The sequence below is a fragment of the Pituophis catenifer genome, unplaced genomic scaffold (genome assembly GCF_029215685.1).
Source record: "Pituophis catenifer annectens isolate HBS135680 unplaced genomic scaffold, rPitCat1.0.hap2 SCAF_1, whole genome shotgun sequence".
In the NCBI taxonomy this organism is placed as follows: Eukaryota; Metazoa; Chordata; class Lepidosauria; order Squamata; family Colubridae; genus Pituophis; species Pituophis catenifer.
Window position 1 is genome coordinate 198,524,842 of NW_027256881.1, and position 14,621 is coordinate 198,539,462.

At 41.2% G+C, this 14,621-nt stretch overlaps 2 protein-coding genes across 2 annotated transcripts in view; one reads left to right on the plus strand and one right to left on the minus strand.

Moving 5' to 3' along the window:
* The first annotated feature begins 843 nt into the window (after positions 1–843).
* On the plus strand, positions 844–13,561 carry SPC25 (SPC25 component of NDC80 kinetochore complex). The gene is made up of 7 exons (XM_070956921.1): positions 844–897; positions 1,316–1,476; positions 2,504–2,569; positions 3,660–3,806; positions 6,986–7,081; positions 10,299–10,397; positions 13,394–13,561. Exons 2-7 carry the CDS (start codon positions 1,317–1,319, stop codon positions 13,516–13,518), a joined length of 693 nt encoding a protein of 230 aa, XP_070813022.1. The 5' UTR covers positions 844–897; position 1,316; the 3' UTR covers positions 13,519–13,561.
* Positions 13,562–14,286: 725 nt separating this feature from the next.
* The window catches only part of NOSTRIN (nitric oxide synthase trafficking), a 36,275-nt gene continuing 35,940 nt past the window's right edge, over positions 14,287–14,621 (minus strand). The window contains exon 16 of the mRNA XM_070956922.1: positions 14,287–14,511. Within this exon, the coding sequence (XP_070813023.1) occupies positions 14,369–14,511 (143 nt within the window). The 3' untranslated portion in view covers positions 14,287–14,368. The remainder of the gene's footprint in view (positions 14,512–14,621) is intronic.

Genomic DNA, 14,621 nt, shown 5'->3' on the forward strand with positions numbered 1-14,621 from the left:
CCTTTCCTCCCAACATCTCCCCAGCAACGAACAGACAGCTCCGATATGTTGCATATTTTGGCTTAAATTACATAGTCAACCATAGTTAACCATAGCATGGTTAAAGGAAACCTCCTCTTCGTCTTTTCTCTAGATATTTCTAGTTTCTTTCTGCAGCCCAGTATAGGTACTGCAGCCCAGTATATTTTCCTCCTATGTGCCTATGGAGATTCTCAGCCATTCAGGTCATGGTTGTCCTGAAGGTGCTTTTTCAAGAGGCAACTGGACTTCAGAACTGGAGAAGCTTCTTGGATGAGAAGCGAAACGTCTTCAAAGAAAAACCAGAAAGTCCAGTTGCCTCTTGGGGGGGAAAAAAAGACCTTTGGAATTTCCTCCTATGTCTGCCAAACAAGCCCTAGAGAGGAAAAGAAACGGGGTGCGGCGGGGTGGGTCGGTGGGAGGAAGCAACCCTTGATGCACAGCCGCGGGCAGAGGATTTCTGTCAAAAAGCGGTCACTTTCACTGTCGTTCCCTGCTCCTTTTCATCATTCCAGCGAGCGCCAAGTTTCCGAACTGCCTCACAGGCAAAAGCTTTTAAACTACAACTCCCATCATGCCCCGCTCCCTCATCTCTCCGGCTCAATAGGAAAAAAAAAAAAAGAGAATCCGAGCGTTTGACCTTCCTCTGCCACGGGAGCCAATGGCGAGTCCCGTTGGCGCTCTCGCTCAGCCAATCATACGGGAAGACGATCTTTGAGGGCCGGGCGGGAAAGGGGTTGCGATTTTGAATGTCGAGAAAAGTCTGAAAGGTAAACCATGGCGATGCGGTTGTTTTTATGTGTGTTTGTCTGTCTATCCGTCTCTGTCTGCCCGTCTTTGTCCAGAAACATTTTTTTTTTTTAATGAAGACCAACATTGGTAATTCGCTTGATAATTCTAGGGAGACAAAAGTAGAAACGCTAAAAAAAATATTTTGGGAAATTCTTGCTACTAAGCTTTATCAAGGTCTTTTTGCAAAGGGAAGTTTACCTATTGAAAGAGAATTAGGTGGTTGTCCCGTTTCATAAAATTCATGTTTGATGTGTGCATAAATCTTGGTTTTCTGTCTCTGTGGTTCAGGATCAAAATTTTCAGGAGGTTTTAAGTTGGAGGGTGTTTAGTGTATAAACATTATGCAGAATAATACTCGGGTCTCCACCTTAAACGATTTGAATGCCTGGGATTTTTAAATGTAATAGCCTGGTGGACTAGTAACAGCGGTATTCTATTGCAAAACTGTCCTTAAGCTGGAATTAAGGAAGTTATTTCATTTTTGCTATTTGCTATTTCTTTTTAGAATGATGGCTGAGATGAAAGATGATAATGATGAGCTGGCAATGCTTGAAAAAGACATCAAAGAATTTTGGACAAAGTTCAAAACTATTTGTTGCCATGGGCCTATTGATCAGGTTTTGGGGCTAAGAGACTCATGGTATGAATCCATAAACAGCCTTTCAGGTAAAATTATATCTGCTTTATTATTTTCTTCATTCAGTATATTCTTCATTCCCCTTTCTAGCTTTGTAATCAATTGGGGTAGGCTGACCATGGAAAAGAAGAATGATATTTAAAGTATCTAAACCAGGCCTGTCCAACCTTTTGGCTTGCCTGGGCCACATTGAGTGAAGCACAATTTTCTTGGGCCACATATAAAATACACAATGTAGTTAATGTATATAAATAACAAGTGTCCTTTATTTTTTTAATATTTTAAATAAAATCTTGTGGGACCACATTATTAGATGTCCAGGACCACATGAGAGCCATGGCTTAGATATACCTGACCTAAACTATATATGATATTTTCCTTTTTTTCCATCTCTCAATATATTGGGGAGAGTTTCATCTGAATGTGAAGTTTGTTGGTGATTTTACTGATTAGATTTATATCCCACCTTTCTCAGGAGGGTGAATTTATATCTTTTCACTGCTTTGTATACGATTTAACCTAGTATCAATCATTATTTACCTTATATAGATGTACATCTCTCTTTTGCAAGACACTAGGCAGCTTATAATACAGGTAGTCCTTGACTTATAACCATCCATTTAGTCACCAGCACTGAAAAAAGTGACTTATGACTGTTTTTCATACCTATGACCATTGCAGCATCCCTAAGGTTACCTGATTTGGATTCGGAATTAGGACACTTGGCAACTGGCACCATATATTTATGATGGTTGCAGGGTCCCAGGGTCATGTGATCACTTTTTGCAATCTTCTGACAAGCAAAGTCAATGAAGAGGCTACATTCACTTAGCTATATTAGTAACTTAACAACTGTAGCAATTCATTTAACAACTGCAGCAGGAAAGGTCATAAAATGGCAACATTCATTTAACAACTGTCTTCCTTAGCAATGGAAATTTTGGGCTCAGTTGTGGTCATAACTCGAGGGCTACCTGTAAAACAAATAAAAATACATCACATAAAATAAAAACAATAGTTTCTGGCTGAGTTTTGATTTTGTTTTTTACATTATAGATAAATGGTCTAAAAGACTGAAAGAAGGGGATGAAATTATCAACAAATTTCATGAGTACACCAATGGTACAGTATGAATCATTTGCTTACAATCATTTTACAGAAGCTAATAGACGAAGTAGAACCCCTGAAAAATATATATTATTTTATTCAGTATTGATGTCTATCCTGAAAAATAATGTCTGGACCACCTTTTCTATAAAAGTAAACTGCTGAATGCTGTTCGGATAAGCCAAACCTTGATCTAACTTCCAGTTGTGTTATACAATAATAACACATATTTAATTGTAAAGAAGTATAGTTATGAACTTCAGGATAACCATTGCATTGTCAGTAATGCTTCTTCTGTTCCTTTCCTCTCAAATGTTCATGAACCAAACTGTTTGGATAATGTACATTGTATAATATTAAGATGATGAAGGTGCCAGTTTTATGGGAATTTGTATTTCTGTTGGATTGGGACTAAATGTAAAATCTTCCATGACCTGGGTTTGGCTTCTGGGGCTTACATATGTAGTTTTCTCAATAACAGTATGAAATTGCTTTCCATAGCTTTCTTCTGGATTTTCTTTTTCATCCCAGCCTAGTTTGCAGTCCTGCCTCTGCCTGGTGCTTTCTCATCCAAATACTAATAAGAATGTGTTGTACTGTAAATATAGCAATAGCACTTAGACTTATATATCGCTTCAGGGTGCTTTACAGCCCTCTCTAAGTGGTTTACAGAGTCAGCATATTGCCCCCAACAATCTGGTCCTCATTTTTACCGACCTCAGAAGAATGGAAGGCTATGGTGTCATCCAGGTGCTATGTAGTTTACTAAAACAGTTTTGTTTTCTTCATATTTTATGTGGGTGTTGCATTTAATGTTATATTTTATTTTTTAATATTTAGTGGCAAGGATAGCAGTTAATATCTAACACATGCAATACATAAACAGAAAACATTCTCAAGTAAGATAGCCTTAAATATTTATTTTGTCATATTTATGCAGTGTATGTCACAGCATCATTCAGATTATGTTTAACTTTTTAAATGTTTTATTGAGTAATCTATATTACCCAAATTATTGAGTAATCTATATTACTCAAATTATTACCTAAGTAAATAGCTTTTGCATTTAAAAAAATATGCAGCCAGTTTTCTCTGTTTCTTACAGAAGTCTGTGTGTTGAATAAATCAATCGAAGAAAAGCAAGCTAAAATCTCAGCAGCTCTTTCTAACATTACGGACGAGGAAAAGGAGAAGACAGACTTGATGAACAGCATTCAAGAGCTGAAGGAAGAATTAATCCAAAACAGTAAATGTAAGTTGCACTGGGGAAATGGAACATGAATAGTTTAGATTTGTATCCTGCCTTTCCTCCTGAAAGTCAAGACTGCCTATGTAACACTTTGTCTTTCAGTTTTTCCCTGAATAGCATCTGGTTGCGTTGGAATGAGAGAGAATGGCTGGCTTAGTATCTGCTGAGCTTTCATAACAGGGTGTTATTGAACGTGGGATACCCAGGTCTTGAATGAACACATTAATCATTACATCATACTGGATATTTTTATAATGATTCGGGAGATGCTGGAGCTGGCCATTCCATTTCAACAAAGTCAATTTGTAACCGCCATTTTAGATTTCCCACGAGTGGTGTGGTGGCCTAGAGGTGGAGCTCTCGCCTCACAATCAGGAGGCTGTGAGTTTGATCCTAGGTAGAGGCAGATATTTCTCTCTCTGTGCAGGATGAGAATATATCTGCTGAAACAGTCTTCACATTGGCGACAGGAAGGGCATCCGGCCAGTAAATACTCAGCTCCATTCAGTTGCCCAAGACTCCACCCCACAAGGGATTACAGGGTCTTTAAAAGAAGATGATGATGTTAGGTTTCCCACATGAAAAAATTTTCTCCCCATAGTGAAATAAATAATACAAGTTAATTCAGTTATGCGGTTTTTTTATCCTTGCTCTGTATGCTAATTTGGTGTTTCTTTAATGCTTTACTTAGCCCTATGAAATGGCTCCAAAGAGCACAGTCAAATAGGGGTAAAAGCATGGAGAAAATAATCAGGCAAAAATTACCTCATTTCTCTTCCTTGTATGTATTTTATATTCACGTCTCACTTACAAAGCTTGCTTTGCAAAATTACCTGCAGTTTTAAATGAAAAGTGAAATATTTGATTTTAGATAGCAATAGCACATAGACCGGTATACCGCTTCATAGTGGTTTTCAGCCCTCTCTATAAGCAGTTTACAGAGTCAGCCTTTTGCCCCCAGCAATTCATTTTACTGACCTCGAAAGGATGGAAGGCTGAGTCAATCTTGAGCTGGTCAGGATCGAACTCTTAGCAGTGCACAATGAGTTAGCCTGCAGTACTGCATTCTAACCACTGCACCACCATGTCTCTTAGATGAAGATGCTTTAATCTTAATGGGCTTTCCAAGCTAAGTCTGTACAGTTGGAAGTAAACATACATGTTCAATGATACTTGATGAAGAACCACCATATCCAGCAGCTCATAAACTTCAAGCCCCTTAGTCTTGCCAGGGTTGTGCTGTAACCTGGTCTCTCTCTCTCATTCGGACTCTTACAGCTGGGTATCAGCATATTAATGGTATTTCACTCTGTGCCAACAGATGACCTCACCCAGATGTAGGAGTGAGAAGAAAGATGAGTTCTGTGGCATCCCACATAAAAGCTAGATCTTTTCCCCTACCAATGCTGGCTGAAACTAACACTGGAGAAAGGAAACAGGGCCTTCATCCCAGCCCCTGAAGCTGGTCCAGAAGGATATGATGGCCAATGGTACTGAAAGCCAGCAAAAGATCTAGAATAGGGGTGTCAAACTCAAGGCCCTGGGGATGAATCAGGCCTGCGGGGTGCTTAGATCTGGTCCGCGAGGCCACCCTGGAAACAGCAAAGGACCGGCCCACTGGGCCTTTGACAATAAAGCAGGTGGCCCTCCTGAGCTCCGTTTTCACTGGCAGACGATTGCAGGAAGCCGTCGCAGCCAAAAATGGAGCTCGGGAGCCCATTTTCAGTGGCAGAGTGCTCGTGCCACCACAGGCTCCCCGACGAGTGACGTCAAGCTGGCCACGCCCACCCTGGTCCCCCAAGGTCAAACACAACCCTGATGCGGCCCTCACACAAAATCAAGTTTGATACCCCAGAACTAGAAGGACCAGGACAGATGCATCAAGGTTATCCATGAGCACAATCACTCCTTTCTCAGTACTGTAACCTGGTCTGACTCCTGATTGGAAAGGTCTAGATAATTTGCCTCTTCCAGAGTCTACAGAAGTTATGCACCTACCACCTATTCCACAATTGTCCCTTAAAAAGAAAAGGTTGGAAACTGGATGAAAATTGCCCAGTAATGTTGGGTCCCAGGACAGTGTCTTAAACAGAGGGAACAGACCACTGTCACCTTCCAAAAAAACCCTACCCTATAAAGAAGCATTCAACCCCCACTTGGACCCAACTATAAGCCATCTCCTAGCTGGCCTTGACCAACCAGGAAGGAAACAGGTCTGAATCGCAGGTAGTAGAACTCGTAGCTCCGAAGACCTTGTCCAGTTCCTCAGAGCTAACTGGGTCTGAAATTCATCCCAAACTCATCCCAGATATCTGTCCCTTTCGTAGAACCTGTCCAGCAGTACAGTAGATCTGAGCAACTTCGTCCCACAAACTAGCCTCTTAGTAACCCTGCAAGGGCTTCTCCATCCCCTCCCAGGGGAGGGATCTGGTTACCAGAAACAGGGCTACCAGTTTCTATTTGTAGATGCAATAAAGAAGAGAGAAGCAAGTCTGCTTTGTTGCTCTTACCGCTACCAAATAAATCCTTGTTATTAGTTGCAAAGTCGTGTCCGACCCATCGCGACCCCATGGACAACGTTCCTCAAGGCCTTCCTGTCCTCTACCATCCTCTGGAGTCCATTTAAGCTCACGCCTACTGCTTCAGTGACTCCATCCAGCCACCTCATTCTCTGTCATCCCCTTCTTTTGCCCTCAATCGTTCCCAGCATTAGGCTCTTCTCCAGTGACTCCTTCCTTCTCATTAGATGGCCAAAGTATCTGAGTTTCATCTTCAGGATCTGGCCTTCTAAAGAGCAGTCAGGGTTGATCTCTAGGACTAACATAAATCCTAATAAAGGTTATTATCCATGTTCGATTGGATTTGTTCTTCCAGCAGTGAACTGAGTGTCTATTGTGATGTTTCTTTCCCCCAAAACTCAGAAACTAAAGAGCATTACATGATCCCAGAATTACAGGGAGTTCACACGAATGCAATCTAACCAAGATAGCCCACTAAAGGAACGGCAAATGATAAATTGGGTGATATTTTAAAATCAATGGTTATTTTTTAAAAAAGTCAGGTACTAATGCTGAAAAAACAGGTGCTTGATTTCATAAACTTATCAGTTTACTAAAAAAAAAATGAATCTGGGCCTAAGCTTAGCAGAGATTTTGAAGCTTTGTTTCTCTTTTAAATTCTAGCAAAGCATAAAAAAGCAGAAGAAACGGAGGAAAGACTTCTTAAGGCTGAAAAATTATTCAAAGAGAGGCTTGGGTTAGAAATACGAAAAACATGCGGTAAGATTGACGCTTGCATTTCTACTTCAGAATGGCTGACGTTACATTTTATAGCAAAATCCATTCATTTACTTTTCTCCTACAAAGCTGATCATTATTACTGCTATGCTAACCGTGGTGGCGAACCTGTGGCACGTGTGTCAGAGGTGGCACGCAGAGCCCTCTCTGTGGACACACGGGCTGTCGCCAGCTGCTCTTCTGGTTTCCAGCACGCACATGCATGCCAGCCAGCTGGTCTTCGCAGATGTCGGAGCGCCAGAAAACGGCCTAAAAATGGCCCAAAACCAGGTCGTTTTCAGGCCAGTTTTGGGCCAAAACCAGCTGAAAATGGCCCGAAAAATGGCCTAAGAATAGGCATGCACGTGCCGGCCAGCTGGTCTTCAGGTTTCCGGCGCCCACACACACACATGTACATGCATCACTGCTATATAAGCTTAAAAAGCAATAATTTTTCCATGCAGATTTGCAATGTTGCCAAAGGTTTGTGCAGGGGGGAATATTCTTGCATTCAACGATCTCTTGTCTGTGCAGTGCACCACTGCCTGCTCAGCCTCATTTTAAAAGCTCTCTGTTAAAGGCCAGTTCAGCCCTCCAGTAACCCTTGTCTTCATCCTATTACTTGACCATTTCAGGAAATGAATGAATGAGGAAGAGGTCTATTAAAAATGGGGGACAAGCAGAGTAGGGATTGTTGTCCACTTCAGGTTTTGCCCCACTCATTGCTTCAATCCCAGTTAGCATGTGATTTCCAATTAATTACCGTAATAATTCAGGCTATGCAGATGGCACCATTTGCATAGGGAGCCATAGGGCTCCAAGCAACACCGTATTGAAAACACTATGAAGCCGTGTGACTATCAGAAAGGCCAGTTCTGTCCTTTGGTTTATGGAAAACGGAAGGATCTCTAAGACATGAGCTTAATTAAAGGGAATGCTTCATCTCCAAAACAATACCTTTTGCATATCTTGAAAATTTCCCTTTCCATAAAATTGGGTACCAATAGCAAGAGCACTTAAACTTATATACCGCTTCACAATGCTTTACAGCTCTCACTGAGCTGTTTACAGAGTCAACGTATTGCCCCCAACAATCTGGGTCCTCATTTTACCCACCTCGGAAGGATGGAAGGCTGAGTCAACCTTGAGCCAATGAGATTTGAATTGCTGGCAGTTGGCAGTCAGCAGAATTAGCCTGCAATATTGCATTCTAAGCACTGCGCCACCACGGCTGCTGAAAAAGCTGGTAGCTGAAGAAGCTGCTACCAGATTCCTTACGTTTTTGCCTCACAGACTTAACACGGTTCTCTTCCTACAATACCCCTAAGGATAATGCTTTTCACGAGTGAGTAGAACCTTTCTGTGTGCTAAGTGGTCTGAGTTATTTTTCCTCACAAGGGTTTTTGTGTAACAAAAGGTTTTGCAAGCCTGTGAACAAATATTCAGCACCATGTCCTTACTGAGCTCTGATCTGCCTGAACTCCAGTAAGAACCTTCGTAATGTCTTAAGTTCTTAAAAGTGCTATTTACCAGGGTGGATAAAAATCAATGATTTTTTTTAAAAAATCGGGTTTTTTTATCAATTTTTTAAATCAAATTTATTTTAATAAAATGCTTTTGAAGTAAAAAATCTATCTAAAGATAGTTTTCTATTTAAGATACGTTAATAATTTAGTTTATTCAGCATGAACTGGAGCTTAGTTCTGTAGCAGGAGGCTGTATATTCTGCAATATTGAGACTGTTGGTGAGTCAACAGCGGGTCAGAGATGACAGTTGCTCTTTAAAAATTCTGATTTCAATCGAGTTGATTTAAATCAAGCCTTTTTACAAGTGATTTAAATCATGATTTAAATCGTGAATTAAATCGACTTGGTTTAAATCAAATCCACCCTGCTATTTACTATTATCAGAACCATGGAGTCTAAAAAATTAACCCCACACCAGATGATTTCATAGGGAATAAATTATTTCTCAGGAATCAAGAGTCCCTCTGAACATACCCTCGTTGAAAAAAAATGGTTTTCAGTATTAGAACTGAGCTTGGGAGTCCAGTCACACTTATATTAGCTATTTTGTGTGACAGTTATACATCCTAGCTTTGCCCTCAAGCTTTTGGCCAGGGCTTTTATTGCTGATAAAACCTTCAACTATATTATCAAGAGACTTATTGGAATGGGATGCTCATCTATCTTCTGCCTATCCTCTAAAAGGACTGGAAAGCACATGCAAGTGTCTATGTCTGTTACAGCTTCCTAAATACCCAACTTTTTTAAAAAAAAAAAAATTGATTTTTATGCCGCCCTTCTCCGGAGACTCAGGGCAGCTTACAATGCGTTAAGCAATAGCCTTCATCCTTTTGTATATTTATACAAAGTCAGTTTATTGCCCCCACAAACTGGGTCCTCAATTTACCTACCTTAGAAAGGATGGAAGGCTGAGTCAACCTTGAGCCTTGGAGAGATTCGAACCAGCAGTAATTGCAGGCAGCTGTGTTAATAACAGGGTGCTTAGACCACTGTGCTATCAAGGCTTCCCTTCTGTTATATCCCTTCAAATGGCTTTTTCTCCCCTTGCTCTAAAGAATAGACACGGGAGTCGGAAACCCCGGGAAAGACAAGCAGTTCACATTTCCATCCTTAAAATCTTAGAAAATGGCCTTAAAATGGTTTCCAAAGGGATAGTGGCCATATGTGGGCTTTGGGTTGCCTGTCCTTCATTAAAGGCAATCAGTTAGCATCCATTTATTTCTGTATGCACACACAGAGAAAAGAGCAAACATGTCAAACACATCTGTTCTTCTTTAAAGGGAATTTCTGAAAACTGCAGTTAAAGTGATACTATTTTGGTCCCAAGATTATTCAGGGTTAGGGTTTGTTTTTTTAAAAAAAAAAACCTTCAGCGCACAATAGCCCAATCATGCATTATGTGTGTTCCTACTGATCCTTTGTAAATGATTATTTGGATCCACGGGAGCTTTTCTCCAAGTAGAAATAAGTCTCTGCAAATAAACCAGGAGTCGTGATTGGTCAAAGCTTCCCGGGGAAACAGTTTGCCATTTTCCACACCATTCGCTGCACTGTTTAGACATTCATTGCTAGTAATTTCTTAAAATGTGAGAATAAAAGAATCTAAGATTTTATAAAATGGCAGTACAACTGAAATATATACATTTTTATCTGGCATACCTGAGATTTAATGCATCCTTATTTCTGCATCTAGATAAGCATTTGCAATTTGTATTCCGCTGCATTGATCATAAAGATTTCCAAAAGCCGTACATACTTACTCTTTCCATAAATGAAGAGGGAGCTTACGAAGGTATGTACACAACCATGTCTTATTTTCCTATTTCCTTTATATCAAAATAAGCTCACACCTGTTTGTTCTCATCACTTTTTCATTCGACTTAAAAAAAGGCTTCAGTATTGAAATGATTATTTTACAGTTGTAGTTCAGATTTTCCATCCATTTTTATATATTTCTCTTGGTAACTTCTGTTTTTTCCATGTTTTTTTTTCCCCCTAAGGACTAGTAACAATTTACTAGTCTGTAGGTCAGGTTATATTATGTCCCGTGTTTCAAAACTTCCCTGCCTTCTCTCTAATGAAGGCTGGGCTTAGCAATAGCACCTAGACTTATATACCGCTTTACAGTGCTTTACAGCCCTCTAGGCGCTTTACAGAGTCAGCCTATTGCCCCCAACAATCTCGGTCCTCATTTTACCCCCCTCGGAAGGATGAAAGGCTGAGTCAACCTTGAGCCTGGTGAGATTTGAACTGCCAAATTGCAGGCAGGCAGCAGAAGTAGCCTGCAAATACTGCACTCTAACCACTGTGCCACAGTGGCTTAAAAAAATTTCAGACTTTTGTTTTGGCAGCTTTTTGTGAGATCTGTCCTGATTTCTTATCTCGTTCCTGCTTGAAGAAGACCTGTGTGGCTTTGAAGGTTTGCTCCTCATTTTTTTACCAACTGAAGCAGCAGTTGGGATTTACAGGTAGTCCCGGAGTAACGACCGTAATGGATCCTGCCCATTACAGTCATAAGTCATTGTAGTCGTTAAGTGAGGCACCCATGCGATCACCTTGCTCAGTGACTACTGTTCCTGCCCTCCCAGGTGTGGTTGTTCTAGGTCTGTGATGGCGAACCTATGGCACACGTGCCAGAGGTGGCATGCAGAGCCCTCTCTGGGCATGCACACCGTCGCCAGCTGCTCTTGTGGTTTCTGGCATGTCAGCTGGTCTTCACATGTGCCAGAGCGTGGAAACCCAAAGACCAGGTGGCCGATGCATGCATGCTGGTCTTCAGGTTTCCGGTGCTCCGATGTGTACGCATATGTGCACATGTTCTAGTATGGGTACTTGGTGCCGAAAACGTTCGCTATCACTGTTCTAGGTCATTAAACAAATGGAACAAAAGAGATGCCTGTCAAAAGAGGTCAGGCAGACCCTCTCTGTTGCACAGAAATGGTGCGTTAAGCCAGAGAAAAAAAGGGCTTGGATCTCAAATGATCTGCGCTTTCTTTCTCTGGTCCAGCACGCTGGCTCCCCTCCTCGCCATGCATTAGAAAGAAAGAGAAAGAAAGTCTTTCTCTCTGGCTGAGGGTGGGGAGGGAGTAGCGGGGCACTGTGCAGAGGAGCAAAGCTGTTCCGGCTTTGTTCCGCCCTCTGCACAGCACATCCCTGCCCTGCCTTCCCCAGGCTAGAAAGAAAGCCTTCTCTCTAGCATGGGGCAGGGAAAGGGAGGCAGCATGCTGCGTAGAGAAATGAAGTTTCCCTGCAAGCTTCCCTGTTGACTTTCTGAAGAAGCCAGCAGGGAAGGTTGCAAATGGCAATCACGTGATCGTGGAGGGCTTGGCAATCCATCGTATGTGTGAACAGTCCACAAAGAGCCCAGATTGCAATCACATGACTGGGGGGCACTGCAATGGCCCTAACCTTGTGCAGTGGTAGTTGTTATTTCAAACAGTCAATTGAATGAACGGTCGTAAAACAGGGGCCATCCCGTACAATAGTGCAGAGGGCACTGGGATTATGTGAATCATGGAAAAGGGTGTGCTGCACGGAGAATGTATCTGCTGAATAAAACTCCGCATTGGCGACAGGAAGAGCATCCGGCCAGTAGACACTTCGCTCCATTCAGTTGCCAGGACTCCACCCTGCAAGGGATTATGGGGTCGTTAAGAGAAGATGATGGGAAAGGGTGTGCTGAATGGGGCAATGCTGCCAGCAAAGCATCAAGGTGATGGCATCCTTAGGATCTTCTAGGGTGGCTACTTCAAGGGCCCCTCCAGAGGCGTGAATAGAAAAGAAGTCCTCTTCTGAAGGACAGTCACCATCCGAGAACTTCTCTGAATGATTTGCAAGGTCGTTCTTGTAGCTATCCATTCTCTTCTGCTTTGCAAAGAGCCGAGGTGCAGTGGTTAGAATGCAGTACTGCAGGCTGCTGCTTCTGCTGACTGCCAGCTGCCTGAAATTTGGCAGATCGAATCTTACCAGGCTCAAGGTTGACTCAGTCCTCCATCCTTCTGAGGTGGGTAAAATGAGGATCCAGATTGTTGGGGGCAATAGGCTGACTTTGTAAAACTGCTTAGAGAGGGCTGTGAGCGGTATATAAGTCTAAGTGCTATTGCTATTAATGGCCACTTATCTAGCAGCTGGGAGAAGTAATGTAAAAGATAGCTTAGTCTTCTTAGAATGTATTGACTCATTTATTAAAAATTCCCAAACAGTTTATAGTAAAACAAATCCAAAATAGAGTAATATATATATATTTTAATAAAAGCCATCAAGAAGATTTAAAACTTTCACAATCACTTACAGTATAAGAGATAGCTGATAATATGAAGCCAGCATCCAACTGCCCACAGATGTGTTTCCTGGCCTTATGTTGAGAGAGAAAATTATGAGAAGTGAATGCATGTCCCTTTCTGACTTTTGTGTGTCCAAATGAAATATATCATGTTAGCAATGGTGAAATGCTACTGGTTCGCATCAGTTCGGGCGAACCTGTAGTGATATAAACTACCAGTTCAGGCGAACTGATAAGTTAAAAAAAGCTCCCGGTTCCTCTGAACTGGTATTTCCAACGATCAGCTGTGCCACGCGATTTAAAATCTACTTACCTTCCCAAGCCTCCTTTTTCCACGCAAAGTGCACACTTGGTGTGTATTGTGCATGTGTCCACAGCATGATTTGGTGCGTATGTGTGAGCACCATGCATGCGCGGGCAGCAAACTAGGGAAGATTTCACCACTGCATGTTAGGATGTCTCATTTTCAATTTTTTAAAAGAACATAATTCACTGCTTTTTCCTAGTGGTCTCTTGTTCTCCTCCCTTGGACTGCACAGAAGAACTGCAGCGGAAAGTGAGAGAAACCAACAATTTCTCTGCGTTTATTGCCAATGTTAGAAAAGCCTTCATTGCGTTGACCTACAAATAAAGCACTGCTTATTCTCTAAATCTGCCCTTCATGTTTTGTCACTTCATACTTGGGAAGAATAAAAGTCTTGTAACAACTTGAGGGCCTTGGACAATGACTGTGAAAACTTAGCTCCAGATCTTCGTTCTTATTTTGAGGTGTTGTTTTTTTTTTTTAATGTAACCTGGGCTTAGATGGTGGTTGTGAGAACAAAATAGGCCTAGGTGGAAAACCAGGTGTGCTGCACATAACTCTTGAAAGAAGAATAGGTTTCAAATGTAACATATCTAACTATAACTTAATAGAATTAGGAAATAGTAACCAGTCATCTGTTGGATGATTGTCCTACCTCACTATGCAACAAAACAATAATCTTAGGATCCCCTCAAGGGGATATATTTGAAAATTGGAAGTCTTGTATCTTCTGGCAGAACAAATTTCTGGTTTGCTCAGCCTTGCCATAGGGAATGCTATTATCTTCATGTCCTTCTAAAGTCTTATGAGTCTGGGGGGAAAAAAAACATTGTGTAGAATTTGATTACGTGGTGCCAATTCCATTTATGAATGGTCTATGGTAAATTGACTTCCTCTTGTATTTCAGAAATAAATGTCAGCTTTCCTTTCATTGTATTGCAAAGATCTCCCAACAATTCATTAAATGACTGGTTAACGTAATAATTTAAGAGTTAGTATCATTTAAAAGGGATTCAATGGAAGTTGTCTCTAATTGTTTTGTTCCAATGCTAATTCACCAAATATCTGTTTCAGAGCTTCTTATAAATAAAGATTATTCTTTGGCTTATGTTCTGAGCATAGAAATATGTCTGTTGGATTTGTTATCCATGTTGGGCTGATTATTTTTCCTTTTGTTTTAAAGAGAAGGTTCTTCGTCTCTCCTGTCGGTTGAGAGAGTGACTTCTTCCACATATGTAGCAGGAAAATTGCCTCTTTCCCCCTTTCTAGAACCGTACCACCAGCCACTCTTGTCTTTGTGATGAATTACAATTACATCGCCTGAAAGGATAATACAAGCAAGTTAATATTGACTTAATTATGTTGTGTCATTTAATCGAACGCATGGGACAATATCTACCCACCAATGCAAGACAGATGTATAGAAGCCC

What these genes read in the sequence shown, in the direction of transcription:
- SPC25 (XM_070956921.1), top strand. Translation starts at nt 1,317, where the DNA reads ATGATGGCTGAGATGAAAGATGATAATGATGAGCTGGCAATGCTTGAA. An exon ending in AGAAATACGAAAAACATGCG is followed by an intron (nt 7,082 to 10,298) that starts GTAAGATTGACG and finishes TTCTGCATCTAG; the next exon opens with ATAAGCATTTGCAATTTGTA. An exon ending in TGAAGAGGGAGCTTACGAAG is followed by an intron (nt 10,398 to 13,393) that starts GTATGTACACAA and finishes GCTTTTTCCTAG; the next exon opens with TGGTCTCTTGTTCTCCTCCC.